At 43.2% G+C, this 17,457-nt stretch overlaps 1 protein-coding gene across 1 annotated transcript in view; it reads left to right on the top strand.

Annotated features, from left to right (window-relative positions):
• Positions 1–17,457, top strand: part of MDGA2 (MAM domain containing glycosylphosphatidylinositol anchor 2) — a 391,532-nt gene that overhangs the window by 201,369 nt on the left and 172,706 nt on the right. The window contains exons 5-6 of the mRNA XM_054827962.1: positions 2,379–2,575; positions 6,213–6,345. Coding sequence (XP_054683937.1) covers positions 2,379–2,575; positions 6,213–6,345 — 330 coding nt within the window. The remainder of the gene's footprint in view (positions 1–2,378; positions 2,576–6,212; positions 6,346–17,457) is intronic.

Consider the following 17,457-nt stretch of genomic DNA (forward strand, 5'->3'; position numbering starts at 1 on the left):
GCTTCGCAGTCGCCTTAGGTCCTGTTTTTAGGCTTTGAGTCACTTTGTCTAGTCTTGAGTAACTTCATCAAAATGAAGATGAGTCAAGACGGACCTCTGTGTATTTCACCCAAGAGGATGCATCTTCATCTGAGGGAGAGAGGTTCGAGGAGCGGTCGCCTGACTCGATGTTGGCGGCTCTTGGCTGCCAGTCATCCTTGTTTGTGGTCCAAGGATGTGCTTTAATAAGCAGACTCTGGAAAGCATTCATGTGTGAAATGTTCTGTTGTTCATCAAAATACAGGGAACAGGTGTTTTGGCCTAGAAATTGAAGCAAGCTAATTTCCTTCTTTTTATTTTCTATTGCATGAGTAGAAGATGTAACATTTTAGCAATCTCATCCCTTTTCAAATGCTACTGTGATTTAAAATAACCTTTAAAACAAAAATGAAATCTCATTAGAAAATGCCATCCTAATTTGGAGCAACGGTTTCATAATTTGTTTCTGTGATATTAAATTAAATGTTTTGTAGAGTAGAATGAAGGTAACGTTTATTTAAAATCCACGCACTATTACAAGATATTATTGCTTGAATTATTCCAAATTTTGGAACGGGTTTTGTTTCTAATTAATCAAGAGACTCTCAAGCTTTATTCTTGTTATGCAAATCAAAATGTGAGCATCTAAAGAATAATTCTTAAGTGCAAACTGCTTTTTAGTGTGGACGTTTGGAAATGCTAATCAATTCAGATTGTTAATGATGAGCTTCCTTTAATAATCCCAGGTGCCTCTGCCTCACCTCTAGTTTTTAAAAAACTATCAAGCCCCGAAATTTTTTAAGAACTGCTATGTGGATGGTCCATCTCACGCAATACACCGTGGTGGTTACCGTGGTGTTTGAGTGGCACTTGGGGACAGGACATAGGAGCAAAATGCGTGGGATGCTTCCCCAAAACCAGCAGTCCTTGTTTTCAACGCCTTTGCAAAGGGACTCAAGTGTGCGGGTGCCTCTGAGCATGACGGGGTTCCCTTTGACACTGGTGGTCATGCTAAGATTTGAGCACCTCGTTCTGCATTTCACTGAATCAAAAATAAATCTGGTTCTATGACATTTGGACAGTTACATGAGACTTTGCAAAAATAGGGTTAAATTTGTGGATGAATAATTAATTAAGAACTACTTAAAGCGTTGTTTATATTTTGTTTTAAGGACGAAGCACCACTGTTAAGGTTCTGAAATTATTTCAGCAAGGCTGAGCTGCACATGGCAACGTGGTGTTGCTGCGTGCGTGCAGACCGGATCGTTTTTTAGGCAAATTGTGGGTAACAGCGTCAGTCCCGTATTGTAACTGTAGGAGCCAAACCTGGACGTACCTTTGCAACGCGGGGGCTAGACTTGGAGAAGCAACTTCCCCTTGGCTGCCAGCCCTCCAGGTACTGTACCTTCTGCCTAAAGCTCACTGGAGAATCGCTGACCACGTTATGTGGAGGTTGAGTGTTTTTAACAAGTACATAGTAAAGATGGCCATTGTGGTTTTTTCCTTTTTTTTTGGTTTTGGTATTATTTTTTTTTCCTCCTCCATCGTAATTGCACCTTCAGGGAAAGCTCACAATAAACAACAGTAGCACCCTGCAAACAGGCATCTACTTGTTCCTGACGGAATAAAGCCCAAATTAATTAACTAGGTGTACTCACATTCCGAGGGCTATCGTTATTTCTTCCCTGTATGAGCGAATTCTGTTGTGGGGGATCTAATTTTCTTTCAGCTGATGCAGTGGGAGTAATTATATGATATCTGTATTTTAATCAAGCAAAGTGTGTTCTAAAGCCTGCGATGAATTCACCTGCTTGAGTTTAAATGCGTGTAACTGAAAGAAGGGAATATGCATTAAATTACTGTATTAAATCGTTGCTTTAAAGGAAGAGAGATGCATGCACATGATCTATGTTCTAGTGGATCTTACCATTAGGATGTAAATTAGTCTATTTATTTCTAAAACTTTATAAACTATTTTGTCTAAGCGACATTTAAATTAAAATCATACATAAAAAGCAAGTAGTAAAGATGAAAACCAGATGAATCCTAAGTATTAGCAGAAACATAACAGAAATACGATTGACATTATCATATATGATAGCGTATATATTGTTACATCAAAAAGCCTGAGTGGTAAATGAAGATCCAGTTGTGCTGGGTGCTGTGCAGATGAAAACAAACTCTAAAACTGGATTCTGCTGCAGAAGTCCTAAAATGTACATTTGTGGCTTTTAGAGCTGTATCGCCTCTGTTTTGCTGTGGAGTCGTCTAGAAGGTGATGCGCGCCCTTCCCGCGGTGGAACCACGGTGGAGTCAGCTGAAGCCTGACTTTCTCTCGGTTGTTCGTTCTCTCTCCCCAGATTTGGACGATCCAATAGTAACGGTCCACCAGAGCATCGGGGAAGCGAAAGAGCAGTTTTACTATGAGAGGACGGTGTTTCTCAGGTGCGTTGCCAACTCCAACCCGCCCGTTCGGTACAGCTGGCGACGCGGCCAAGAGGTGTTGCTGCAAGGGTCTGATAAAGGAGTGGAGATCTACGAGCCCTTCTTTACCCAGGTAGGAATGAAGGTACAGTAGTTGTTCCTTCTTTGGGCTACTTGCAGCAGATTCTTTGTAACTGGATGTGTCCACATATCCCTGCTGGGTTTGTGGGGGCGTGCCCTCCAGATAACTACACCCCGGCACAAAAGCACCCGTACGTTATTATAAGACTTCCTAACATAAAATATGTCTTTTAATTTTTGGTAAAATTATGAAATAGGAAATTATGGGAAGAGGCACAGTGAGTGCTATCTGCAGAGCCCCTTTGAAGTCATTTTGCTTGGGCGCTGCAAGCCCAAACCTCTGATTTGACTGCTATTCCCTAATCTTTTCCAATACAATGCAAAGTGATTCTGCACAGAAGTTACAGCCTAAAAAGCTTTTCAGGAAGGCTAAACTCTATGGCAACTCCCTGTGTTGTTTTTTTTTTTTTTACTATTTTTTTTTTATTTTATTCTGCCTTTCACTTCTTTGAATATAAGTTTTTCTTCCAGAATTACACACTTAAAAGATGAGGTGGCAAAAATGGAAAGAAGTGCTTTTTTTAAGTCTTCCTACTCCCGCTCACAGCCACAAAGGCAGACCAGGCCGTCAGAAGAGTCTGTCAGATTAGATCAGATTAATTTATTGTTAGCACATTTGCACAGTCTTGGAATAAAAAGGTGGCATATCCTGTTGTCTATGGACAAAAGTGTGTGACGGTGTTTGCAAAAAAAAAAAAAGAGGAAAGAAGGAGAAAAAATTGTTTTGGAAAATCTCAAGCAATAACGAGTAAAGACAGAGGTGAAAACTGCCTGGTAATTTGGTCTTCGTAGCAGAAAGCAACCTGCAACTTTCATAAATAATTTTCAGCTAATGATTTGAGAGCACCTTCATTTTTTCTTTTTATTGTACTTGACAGCTTTATATTGCTACAATGGCTTGGTATTTTGCTGAGAAACGTGTAGCCTGGAACCTTGCGGAGATGAGAATTAGATTACATAGTCAAGTTATTGGTCTCCTAAATGTGATGAGATTATTTTTAATGTAACATGTACAGACCCAGTTTAGCAAATCTGTGGCTTGTTTCCTTGGACTCAAGTGTGTAAAGTGGATTTTTTTTAATGTTTTAATTAAAAAGTGAGAAACTCCCTTGACATGGGACTTTTAGTTTTGTATTTCAGTATGGAAATGCTGATGATTACCTTTCCTATTGTCTAATAAGAACATAGCTTATAAAATGTGTCACATGGAATTAGATGCAATTTTTTAAAAAATAACAAATTTCTGGGTTACTAGGAGCATTCTTCCTAGAACCTGTGTCTGGGCTGAATTAATGAATAAATCTGATTGCCATGTTGATAGTTGAAAGTTTATCCCTAACCTTTTTACATTTATTGGAGGTCAGGTTGAATTAGTGTATCTTGTCTGTGTGCCTACAAGATCGGATATATGTTTATAGGAGGAAAAGGTGTAATTAAAGGTTCAGGAGTCATAAACATCTACTGCATATCTCTGCATAATTGGTTCTGCTTGTGATAGGGTAACAAACAGTGGGAGCTGATGAGAAGAGGGATGGAGGGGGTTCGACTTCAGAGCATCAAGGGGTACAAATTTGAGGTGGCGACTTTCAGTGGTTGCTTTGAAGGCGGATTATCAATCTGAAAATCAAATTAAATGTAAAGGAAAACAATAGTAACACAATTAAATTTTCTAAGATATTGTACCCTAAAAAAGCTAATTTTTCTTTCTGGTGGTTTTCTAGTTTTATTAAATCATAGAAGGCACCTGGAAAACTGGACATATACAAATGAACTCTTGAACTTTGAACAGATGTTTTTTGATGAGTCAGGTAATGTCAGCTACTTATTTTAGCTGCCACGTGGGAAAAAAAAATGAACAAACATGCACATTCTCATTTGTGGGAGTGTTTGAAAAACTGAACTTTTCAAAACCAAAATCTCGATGCAGAATTTTTTCCTAAGAGTTTGCATCATCCTCATTGCACATTGTAATTGCACAGCCTGAGTACAAGATTAAATTTGCTGTATTTACAATAATTATGCAATTAGACATAATTAGACTAATTATCCAAACCAATGAAGAAAATATATACATTTTTATAAATCTCTGCAATCTGGCGACATGATCCAGAATCCCATTGTGAGTTCAGCCCGCAGGTTCAGCCTGGAGTCCGCAGCCAAGGAGCGAACCGATGGGATGCACTGCTCGGGGTTTCCAGAACTCCGGGACTTTGGTAGCTGTGTTCCGACTAACCTGGATCAGGCCCTTCTCTAGCCCGGATGAACCTTTTCTTCGAGTGGGATCTTTATCGTTAGGAACAGCCTTTCGAAGCCTTGGTCTTGCAAACGCGAAATCAGCATGTGCTTAATATTAATCACATAATTCTTATGGGACTGATTGCACATACAAAGCACTTCAGTTCCAATACTCCAAACAACTACCAAGCTTGAGTTTTAATGACTGTTTCTTTTCTTGTCTGGCTAGCTGTATCTTCTCTTTTATTTTTTTTTTTGCTAGTTCTGTACATGCATTTTCACAAACTATCATATTTTTGCTTATATCGGCCTGGGCAGTTGGTGCACATGATATTGTTAAAAAACCCCCCCAAAATTAAATATATTGTTCAAGCTGTGGTAATATTAAAAGTTGTTCAGCTTTAACAGGACACATGATAGTGAACATTTTCCAAAGTTTGGTCTTTGGATGCTTTGTGAGCCCGTTCAGCGTCTGCCTCCCCGGGCTCGGGTTCTGCCTTAGCCCTGTCTCAGCATAACGCGATTTTAGCTTATCGCTGTAAACGCAGGCAAAGGCTCGAAAGCGGGCAGCTGGAGGAGGAGATGGAAAGCCCTAGGAAGTTCGTTATTTTAATGCTAGAGTGGATAACGTGCGGGTATTGATACATATAGATTGGTCTGATGTTCTCGCAGCCCTCTGCGCTGCAGCATCCCCAGCCCGACACCCCGGTGTGCTTTGCTGCGCTCCCTGCTCCGCCCCACGACGTCTCTGTGCGCGCAGGGTTTGTATCTCGCGCTCCTTTCGGCTTTCTGTTACCCTGGTTGCTAACAGTGCTGTAAGATTTTACAGACGTATTTCGGCAACTTGCTTTTTCTCCTGCCTTTCTGTTTCTGCGGTGCCCATTTCACAGAGCACTGCAGTGGAAATCTCGTATTTTCCAGGTTTTTTTCTTGATTTTGTCTGGAGGAACTCCTTCATTACATATCCCGTTCAGGTCCCTGCTCCGTCATTTACGCTGCTGGCTAAAAATAAAATCCATCAGCAGCTCATTTTCAAAGGAAGACAGCAGGATTTCTGTACCTTGTGATTTTTTTCATCATGTAGAATGTCCCTTAAGATATATTATCCTGAATAATGCTGCAACTTGAAAGACTGTCGAACCAATTTCCCCCTCGCTGCTCTCTTTTTCTTTTGCCTTTAATATATAAGCGAGGCTACAGTTTTCGGTTATGCCAGCTGCCATTCTTTCAGGTAATTAAATAAAATGTGTTTTCGGGACCATTTCAACATCTGCTCCTAATTAGCCACCTCTGCATCTTCCTCTCGCCTCCCGAAAGCCAGTCGCGGTGGTTCCTGCATCCCTGCTCGTTCCTCTGCCCCGCTCCCTTCCTAACGCTCTCTCTTGCACACGCAGGGAGAAACAAAGATCCTGAAGCTGAAGAACCTCCGACCTCAGGACTACGCGAATTACAGCTGCATCGCCTCGGTGAGGAATGTCTGCAGCATCCCCGACAAGATGGTATCCTTCCGACTCTCGAATAAAACAGGTGAGCCTCCCCCAGCCACCCTCCCCGGTCATTTGACGTCCCTGTGGTCTTTGCGGTGGTGTTCTCTTGGTGAAAATGTGCGTGACCTCCTGCAGCCGCGCAGGGGTGGGAGCTATTCAGGAGCAAGTTGTAGAAGCAGTTTTCAAGTGTTTTCTTTTTTTTCCTCAGCCAAGTTAGGATTTGAAAGGAGAGGTTTGATTTACTGCTCGCTATTTGTCGCGCTCTGGGTTTTATGTCGGGATTCACATTTTCGCCCGTTGGTTGTTACGGGTGGACTTCAAAGAAGATACTGCAGCAAGGTGAGAGGAAGGGGCATCTCAGTCAAGGCTGGGCACAGAGCAGAAACAAATACTCAAATACTTCTCTCAATGCTTTGTTGAAAGCTAATTATTTTTGGTCACCAACATATTTTAGGAAAAAAGTGAACCTTTTTGTATTTTTACATCGATTTGAACAATTGATTTTTTTATGATTGATTTGATATATTCTTACATCGATTTAAACATCGATTTCTTACATTGATTTAAACAAAAGTGTTTTCTTTCAGATTTAATTGGTTCAAATGAAAATATTCAAGCAGTCGAGTTGAAACGCTTTGCAGGAGGAGAACTAGGTATTTATCTGCCTCTGGCCACGCTGTCTCCACGTTGTGGTATTTCTGGTGCCTTTGCTCTTGTCTTTGGACTTGTCCCTGACCGAGCAAGCAGTCAGTTGTGTATCTCCCTCTCTTTGTGGCTGTATCGCTGCTATCCGTCTCGGGAGCGTCATGCCAGTGGTTGCTCACAAGAAGTGCAATTGGGAGTGCTGGGGTCCAGGAAGATGGAAATTATAGATTTTAATTCTTCTAAAGGCTCTGTGTCCGAGATCTGCAGAGGATGTGTCTGAAACGGTTTGTAAACCCGATGCCAAAGAGCAAAGTGTTCAGCTTAGATTTCTAAATAATGAGAAATTTCATGGAAGTGTTTTCTGGAGAACAGTGCTGCAGCACATGTGGTAACATTTGAAGGCTTCAGGTTAGATTACGCTGGGTTATGCCTTAATAGTGTGTGCCTCGGGGCACCGAAAACAGGTAGCAAATGAACAAAACGGTTGAGGCATTAACATGCTGAGTGCGTCAAAGATGAACTATGAATTTTATTTGCACTTGCACATTTCACATTATTTCTGTCCTCACAGCTTTATTCCAAGGAGTTGCCTTCAGCTTTTTCTGAATTTCTGATTTGCCAGCAGGGGCTTTAAGACTGCGGTGTGTACCGTTACTGTACACAGCCCACTGCAAAGCAAATTCACAGCTCAGCTTCAAAGCTGCCACTGGCAGTAGGGGAATTGCAGTCGCTTCTGAAGGTATCTGGCAAAATGATTTGGAAGCCCTTAATTTACTCTCTCATTAATTTTGCCAGGGGAAAAAAAAATAAAAGTCATAACGTGAGGTTTGACGTTCATTAGTTGCTCTGATTTCATACCAGAAGAGGCATGAAATCCTGTCTGCCATGGAGAGGTGCAGCTGATAGGTGGGAGCAGCTTTCCTCTCAACACCGGTAATAACTCATCCACCTTCTTTCATGAGAAGAGAGGATGAGAGTTGTTACTGCTCCCATTTGTCAGAGCGATAATTTTGCTGTTGGAGCCAGAATGATCTTTGTCCATGTTGAACCTCATCTGCAACAGAAGTTGGTTTATGTTACGGTAATGGGGGAACATCAAATAGCGTAACTATTCTGAACTGAGGACGGGTGATCATGATCTAATTTTGCAAAAAGAATTAATTATTCCCACCTTACAAACATTATGTTTATTCTGGGAGAAGGGTGTCATGCTAAATTAACAGGAATTGCTTTTCTGGAGGAATTTCCAAAGTAAACAAGCCTGCAAACTTGCAAAGATTCAGACTTTCTCATGAAGAACTTGGTGGCAACCATCACTGAGAGCAAAATCAAATACATATAGTAATTACTGCAACATATCATTAAACATGATGACTGATGTGTTGATGACTCTGGGACAAAACTTTTCCTGTTTGGTATGACTTCATCGGACATAGCTCTTTGGTAGAACTTCACCTGGTGTCATTTCATAGAAGTTATATAAATTTGAAATCCAGAGTAATCCAGGATAAATCCAAAGTAATGAAAATCAGAACCTGAACTTGATACTCTGTTTTGGTATGGAGCAGTCCTAGCCTGTCCATCTGTTTTTAATTTAAAGCTGGAGGCATGTAATGGAGATACCTATCTAATGGCAACAAAGGAGAGACAAAGGGCAGTGTCTGTAAGGTGGCAAACACCAGGATATTTATTGTAGTTAACGTGGGCTACAAGTGGATTTAAGTTCAGCTGCAGATGATGAGATCATAGTGTAAAATTGCTGGCAGTTTGGCTATTCTGCATTTATCAGGTCTGTAAGCATAACTGGCGTGAGCAGATTTTGTTGAACTTGGCTGTTACTGAGGAGAATAGCTGGGGCTGACAGGAGCTGTGGGTTCCACCTCATTCCAGTAGTGCTTTGGCTCACTGGGGTCAGGCTTTTATTGCAGGGTACGGGGACTGTTCCATGGTTTGTCGGGCTCCCTTCGATTGATTGACTTGTGAGCAAAGTCAGGAAGGTTTTTCCCTGCCATGGATGTGCACTCCAGCTTGTGTTGCTCAGGGACATCAGCTGTCCCAGCAGCCAGGATGGGGTTTGTGGACCATCTGTGTGCGGTGGCTTGCCGCTTACCTCGGTTGATTGACGGGGTGCAGACATGGTGGCTGGGAAGCCGCTGTGCTGCAGGGAGCACCTTGGCTCCCTGCTGGCCCGGATTGATTGCCACCACACGCTGATGCGCAGCAGGACTTCTGCACGCTGCAACGAGCGTTTGTCACACGTGATGATCGCTGGCAGATTGTGCTTGGGGAAGCGGTGCCCAGCAGACGTGAAAAAACCCCGTGTAACTACTGCTGTCTGCCTGGAAATCCTTACTGCTCTTGTAGTATCCTGCTACTACCCTGCCTACTTTCTGCATCCAGGGCCACCAAGGTTCTCACAGATGACAGTCAAGTCACCTGTCGAACCTTCTGCTTGGTAATCTTCCTGCATTGTCAGAGCACAGTGTCAGAGGCACGCAAACACATGGTTTACCTCTTTTCTTTCTCTGAAACACTCTCAAGTCTCCCCAGCTTCCCTTGCCAAGAGCTATAGGTGACTGGGCATGAATGTAGATGCTTGTTTCAAGGCAAGCATGCAGATCCAGGTGCTCTGCTGCTGCTGTTTGCGCCACGGGGTCTTTCATACATCTGCATCCCTGTGCGCACCCCTGAGTTGAGAGGCTAATTTGAGGAACACCAGGCACGTCTTCGGTTGAGTATTTTGGGTTTCTGTTCAGTGCCGCCTGCCAGCTCATCCCTCTGACCTTTTTGTTTTCTGTGCTCACTCTGTCTTGCTGATTACGTGATTGCGTGTCGTGGCATCACCAGAGTAACAATCAATTACTGTGATAGAACCGATCCAGAGGAAACTTTCTGCCTACTTCTCCTTGAATAATTAGAGAGGTAATTACGCTGATGCCATCAGATGAACGTGTATTCATCGGTATACTTTGGACATGATGCAGATTTAAGGTGTTACACGTAGGTATAATTAGGTACACTCACACCCCCTTCATTCAACAGCAGCTTCTTAATTACAGCTATTCTGTGTGCGTCTGGAGCCTTAGACGCACCATCGTACGTCTGTAGGTACTGCAGGAGATAGAGGCCATCGGCATCAGTTTTCTGACACACGGATTTCTTTGTTCCAGTGCAGACTAGTTTAAAATACAAAAACCAAAGTGGATGTTGTAATGACAGAAGCTGAGATCATCTCAGAAGCATGTGACCATGCATATGCTGAAGCCCAAGATGACAATTAGCAGTAATATTGTACAGCAGCAGGTAGAGGCACTTGTTGAGCGCAGACCCGCTTTGTGTCTAAAGACAGCTATTACTGCAAATTTATTATCTAAATAGATGAGAAATTTGAAGGGAAGCAGAAACACTGTGAAGTGATTCACCTGCTGGCAGATTGCTAGTGAGTGGCAGGAACAGAAATAGAAGTCAAGATGTGAGGAAGAACAGCAAAGGGACTAATTTTGCAACTCTCATTTGTTTTTAGAAGACTGTGTCCCTTTAAAATCAGCACATAGAAGTTAATTTGGGTAAGTTATTGCAAGCGGGAGTTGTAAAACCAAATGCAGCTGCTTTGCAGCAAAATCAAGGGGTTATTCTGAAAAGGAGGAGGAACCCTGACAATTTTCGCAGTGTACGTGCTTGAATCTCCAGGCTGTCGGAAAAGGAGCGGCCGCGAGGGTGGGTGTCACACCAAGTCATGACCTCCATAGTTCTGTCTACGTTACTCGTGTTCATTGCTTCACAATGTCCATGCTGCACCAAAGAAGAAATCCGATTGATCCAATTCTGACTCCTACTCTACTCATTGGGCTTCTCCTGGGGTTGCTATTGTCCTGTCTCTTCCTCAAGGTCTCAGAGGTTTCGTGTGTGGCATTCATGTGTCTTTCCCCACTCATGTTTTTCACTCTCTTAGAGCTCTGAGTGTATTTACATTCCTGAAATCAATGATTTTTTTCCTCCAAACAGTCCTCGCAGTTTGAAACTGCAGGAAGCACAAAAGGCAGTTTGCAGCAAAGGCTTCTGGGGTGGGGGGAGCACTGTGCTACAGGTTGTGTCTTCTCATAGAAATGGCTCCTCAACACCTTTCTCATCTCCTGTTCCCATTTACAAGTGTTTTGGAGTCACCTCCTTGGTTCCTCTAGATACCTTCTCATCCTCCTGCCTTGTCTTTAGCAGGACCTTTGACATGACCTCCTATGTCTTCCTTATAGCCAGGTTTGAGAGATGTGAATGATGAGTGGAAAATTGGCTGGGCCTTTGGGCTTGAAGGGTGGCATGATGTCTAACTGGTGATCATTTATTCACGTCGTCCCTTGGGGATCAAAACTGTGAACAATCGTGTACAACATTTTTATTAATCACCAAAACAATGGGACCAAGTGCGCTTTTGGTTAAGTTCTTGGACAATACCAAATTGGGAGTGGTGATCAAAACAGGGGTCTTGACAGGATGGAGAAAAGAGCAAACAGGAGCCTCATGAAATTCAGCTGAGGTAAATGCCACGTCCTGCCCCTGGGGAGGAACAACCACCCCATGTACATGTTGGGGCCAACTGGCTAGAAAGCACCTGTACAGGAAGGACGCTGGGTTGCCCTGCAGACAGGTTCAGCATGAGCCAGCAATGTGGCCATGCCAAAAAGGCCAACAGCAAGCTTGGCTGTACTGGTGGGACTGCAGCCAGCAGGTCCAGGACAGTGATCCTTCCCCTCTGATCAGTGCTTTGAGACAGCATCCGGACTGTTGTGTCCAGTTTGGGGCTCCCTAGAGCAAGAAGGACACAGATGGACTGGAGCAAGACCAGTGGAGGCCACCAAAATGGTCTGGAGCTAGAGCATGTGACATGTGAGAGGAGGCTGAAGGAGTTGGGTTTGCTCACCTTGGGCAAGATACTCAAACTTTGGGTGAGGCCTAAGCAACCCAATCTAACTGGCATTGCTTCAAGCAGGGCTCTGACCAGAGGCCTCCAGAGATACCTTCTGATGAAGATGGTTCTGTCGTTCTGTGATTAAAGCAAGCATGTTAAAAGGCAAAGCACTGTTGTGGAAGTCGTTTGAATTCAGTATTATCTCCTCTCCCCAGGATATCGTTGTGTAAGAACTGATGAAAGTCCTAAAGATTATCACCCTGCCTTAGCCTGGACCATACGCTGGTCAGGAGGTGCTTCTTTTTGAAGATGCTTAGCAGGAACAAGCGCAGTCTCCTTTATAAATACAAGGATTATGTTATTCCAAGCGTAATTCTGCTCTGTGTCAAACATGAATTATTGACAGATGATTTTAAAATCTGCCACCAATTTGCATGTGACTCACTATTTAATCCTTAGAGCTGGGAAAGGTAACTTTACATACAGCTAACTCGGAATCGCACAGCTGAATGCCCGGATCTAATAACGCAAATGGATCCTATTAAGAGTGTTCATTGTTTCAAAGTGTCAGAGAAAAAGCATGATATTTACCCATAAAGCCACTGAAATTCAGGGCTTCCTAAATTATTTCTTCTAATATTATTGAGTAAAAGCAAATAAAACTTTTATCTTGATCTACAGAGCATTTTTGGTGGCACAGATTAATTTGAAAATGTATATTAGCAGCCAGTTCAGGCTGCTTAGTGCAGGTGATCATTAATACATAATATTGAGACTGATGTTGGCAGCCTCCAACATAGAAATAATCCACAATAATAACTTTTATCAAGAAGGATGAGTATTTCAATACGTGATTTTTCAGCTGCATGCCATAGTTCATTCAAATCACAGCTGAAGCTGGCGTTCTGTCTGGGGTGTGTGGTGGGAAACAAATTGAAAAAGGCTTAATTCACTTTTAATCCTTTCATTAAAGCAGTAGTCTGTCACGATAAACTTGCTTTGTTTCCTTTCATTCAGACAATACAGAGTTAAGAGAATTATCTCATTTTGAAAAAAATATTTCTCTTAGCATCCCCTGGCATTCTCAGAGAGTGCGACAGTGAGATGTGATCCTGCACTAGAGAGGCTTGAAATCCTCAGATAAGAAATACAGCCAGCTGTATACTCAGAGCTGTATGGTTGGGGTTTTCTAACGCTTCAGCAAAAAAAGAATAATAGAAAATAAAGCTGGGAAGGACCCCAAGAGGTCGTCCAGTCCCATTCTTCATGGCAGAATGCACTAGATCTAAACCTTGTCCTACCGATGTCCGTTTAACCTGGCTGCCAGCAGCAGTGGTGCCACATATTGGTGGGCGGTCTGGTCCTGTCCGCCATGGCACGAAGGAGAGATTGTCCTCTTCCCCTTTGCAGCAACGTTTCATATATTTGGAGATGGTTCTTTTCCCACCTCTTCTGTTGGATAACGAACGTAGCTCCTTAGTTTTTGCTGGTGAGTCACATCATCTCTACCTCACGCTGTTCCTGTTGGTCTCCTCTGACCACCTCCTTGGTGAAGTTCAGTGCTTCAGGGCAGCACCCAGCCTCATGACCATGGGGTTCAATGCAGGGCTTGTTCCATACATTTCCCAACACAGTTCTTGTTTCTGCATCCCTGTATGATAACTCCCTTTTACTGAGCACATATTGCTAATGTTTGCTTTCTGTCCAGATTGTGTCCACCGTAACCCTGAGGGTCCTTTCTCTGCGGCTCCTCATTAGTCAGGAGGACTAATTGTGTGGGCGATTGCTGCTGTCGCAGGACAGGATTTGTCTCACCTAAATAGGAGTCTGAAAGCTTAGGTGTCTGTACTACACGGTTGTTCAGGGAGCACTGTACTCGGTGGAGAGAGATGGCTCCAAAGAGCAATTCATCCCATCTATTTTTGGAGAGCAGGGATTGTGCTTTAGGGGTGCTCACATCTCTTCAAGATACATGACCTCAGATTGCACGGCTGACTTTCAGGTGGTTGAAATTAGCCAAGATGAATTTAAGCCTACATGTACAACCGTGCATCTAAATATAGCGATGAAGGGGACAGTTTCATGATTGGGTTAAGCTGATTTAACACTGCTCTGCTGCTAAAGGGAGGATCCTGCCTTCCTTTCATACCCCCTTGATAAAATGTCCACAGAATGAATAGTTCATACAGTGTGGGAGCTGTGAGCTATTGTAGTCATCTCCAGAGCGTAACCACCGAGGAAGTGCTCTGAATAGCAAACGTATCCGCCTCCCTTCCTCCCTGTTGGAGCTATCAATGCCACATCTGTGCGTGAATGGCAGCACGAGCAAAGTGCAAGTCATCAAAGTGCTGCTGCTGCTGGATGAAAAGCAGCCAGGCAAATCGGGAATAGAGATGAGTCATCAAAGCTGCCTCCCCATTGGTTAAAAAACAGAGGATTTCAGAAAAAGTTGGAGGAGGGAAAAAAAAATTTAAAAAATGGCTATTGAGAATAGAGGGAGAGCGCAGGGAGTCGGCCAGGGTTACCTGGGCTGGTGCTCCAGGCCACCTTGTCTATGTGCGTGAACCGGGATGGTGTTCTACAGTGTGAGGAACCTAGTCCAGCTGAAAATGGACCTTCTTAAATATAGTCTTGTTCTTTGCTTTATTTCTTTCCCCTCTCTTCCCTTCTTCCCCTGCAACCTCATAATTTTCCATTCTTGATAGTATGCCTGGACAAAATCATCTTGCACTTTACTCAACTTTTAAGCTCCTGGTTTTTTTGGTGGCAGGCTCAGGGGAAACTGAGTTGGCTTTGTCTGTGACCCAGCAGCGTATTCAAACTGGGTGGTGACTGCTGGTACGGGGAGGCACGTGCACCCCAGTCTGAGGTTAAGGCACGCAGGCTAATGGGTGTCTTGAGTAACTGGGGGCACCTGGACAGGGGGGAGCCACCCCTTTGTGCTAGAACAGATCCGGGTGCTTTTGCAAAGATGAGAACCCTAAAACATTTGCAATACTGAAATCTGGCCTGGGAAAATATTACTTCAGTAATTCCATGTATTAAATTAAAAAACAAAAAAAACCAAAACCATACCTGAAAGAATTAGGATTTGAGCCCTTTGCCTTTATTTTCTCTGCCCTGTAAGTGCTGGAATTTTGAAGGCGGTGGTGATGAAATGGGAAAAAGAGCAAGTAACACAAAAATACAGTTGATATACATGGTGAGCACATCTGCAGGTTGTTACAGCTGGAGTATTTTGCTGCTCTTCTGCGTTTAGATTGCATGCAGCACCTGAAGGAGACACCACTGAAGTTCAAAGCTCTACATAACTGATCACGACTTGACAGTGACTATAAAACCACATTTTTACAGCGAGGGTGATTGAGCACTGGCACAGGTTACCTAGAGAAGTTGTGGAGTCTCCATCCTCAGAGATATTCAAAAGCTGTCTGGACACGGCCCTGGGCAAACTGCAGTAGGGGACCCTGCTTGAGCAGGGGTTGGACCAGATGACCTCCAGAGATACCTCCAGAGATGCCTCCAGCCTGAACCATCCTGTGATTCTGTGATGAATTCTGGTCCTAAGCCTGCAAAGAGCTCATGCTTAAGTGTGTCTCCATAATTTTTCTCCCTTGGCTTTGTTGGAGAACTCCTTGCCAAGACAAAGATGAATCTGCCCCGGGAATCCTTTGCCCCTTCTTTTTTAAGGATTACTGATGAAAAGAATGGACCTGCCATATTGCAGCGTGCTGTGGCAGGGTGGTCAATAAAAAGTTTATTTTTACCCTGTAATTTAAAATCTGGATCTCAGCTGGGAATTATAATCTATTCTTTTTTGAACTTTACTGAGTAAGTACAGAAATGATGTTCCCAGCCCAGCAGGGACTTCAAATGTTCTCTCTTTTCGCTCTGACTTGAAAGGGAGTATTCTTAATGTGTTTACTTAGGGGTATATGCATTGTGTTCCTGCAAGAAATCATGGCCGTAAATTAAACGGATGCATACACATACACGTATATATGAAAGTATAATTCAATTATGTTCTGTTACTTCAGTTCTGCATACGAAATAGTTCACAAAACTGGAGGAAATAATGTCTTTTCATTTTTATTCATCATAGATGAGTGAGTTGTCAAGGACATGACTTTCTGCCTCTACTTTGATATTGCTATTAAAGTATTAGTTTTCTTTTGCATTTTCAGTAATCCCTAAAGCCAATTGTGACATTTTCTCAATTCCATATACCCAATCTAAATACATATATTTGTCTCACTGTAATTATAACATGCGTTGGCGTTGGATTTGTTCTGTATACGCTACATCAGTGACAGATACCTTTTTCCTCCCAGTGTAGTATCTGTCTCAGATACCCATCCCAGGCAGCAGCTGAGACTGTGCTTCTTTCGAGTTCAGTGAACATCAGCATCGGATCATCAACTAGAAGATGTTTCCATCATCCCTGCCGATGATCCCAGTTTAAACTGGAAGCGTTTTGTTGTAGAGCTGGGTTATGTCGAAGGTGCTTGGTAAACTGCGGTGGTTAAGGGTGTATCCTCGGGTGTTAGCGATGACTTAAGGACTGCTAGCTTTGTGCTGGATCTGAGAAACTTCTGCCCCAGTCATTAATCAAAAGCAGTGCGCGTTGCGTGCGGTTTTATTACTCTGTGAGGATTGGTGTATGTTGTAGCCACATTTTATAATGAGTCTCCACCTGTATGTCATCAGCGCCCAGCTTGTCTTGTGCGCATGTGTTAATATTAGGTGAAAAAAAAAGATGCCATTCTGATTTAAATTCTCTGTAGTGAGTGGACTAGCAGGGCCGTGCATTGTGACCCGGTGTACTTCCAATAGCACTTTGTCATATGCACTGCGGAGTTCACAGCCAGGCTCTACAGTCCCATGAAATACACTGGATGCAGAAGCAATACTTGCACACGAAAGCCTCTGAATTGAAGTCCCTTTAAAAAGGATGCAGCTGCAATATGAATGGGGACCTGAACAGTTTCCCTCGTCATGAGTAGTGCCTTGTTCTTCGCGGGAAAGAGCTCGGAGTGGCACTGCGGCTTTCTTTGTCCCCTGGCAAACCAACCATGACTTCAAAATGTGGGACTGGCGCTCAGAAACCCCTACTTCTAAAGGGCAGTAAAGATGCAGAGCTCTTTTGAACACTGAGCCGTTCTCATTACGATGTCCAAATACGATGTTTGGAAAGCTTGTTCCATGCACTCACCCATGGAAATATTTACCAAAGCTTGCTATTGTTTTATAATGAATTTTATTATTTCTATCAGAGAGTTGAAAGAAAGTTTCCGCTGGGCAGGTTGCCTGGCAGAGTCTCTGCCAGAGCTGGGGTGAAGGTTCTGGCTGGGAGATGCTTTGCTTGCCAGACCTGGATGGCCCAGCGTTTGTCCCGTTAATACTGATGGCTGGTGGTCATTTGAGAGAGACCTCAGCCAGGGTGAAGCTTTGGAAGTGGCTTTAGGGGTGATCATACACTCCATTTAGTATTAACTCCTTTTGGCAGGGACATTTTTGTTCCGTTAGGAATTCTGTATAAAATTATAAGATTTCATACGTGAGCACCTCCTGTGTCTCCATCAGTTTTGGTGTTGCACAGTTGTG

The sequence above is a fragment of the Grus americana genome, chromosome 5, assembly GCF_028858705.1.
Source record: "Grus americana isolate bGruAme1 chromosome 5, bGruAme1.mat, whole genome shotgun sequence".
Lineage (NCBI taxonomy): Eukaryota > Metazoa > Chordata > Aves > Gruiformes > Gruidae > Grus > Grus americana.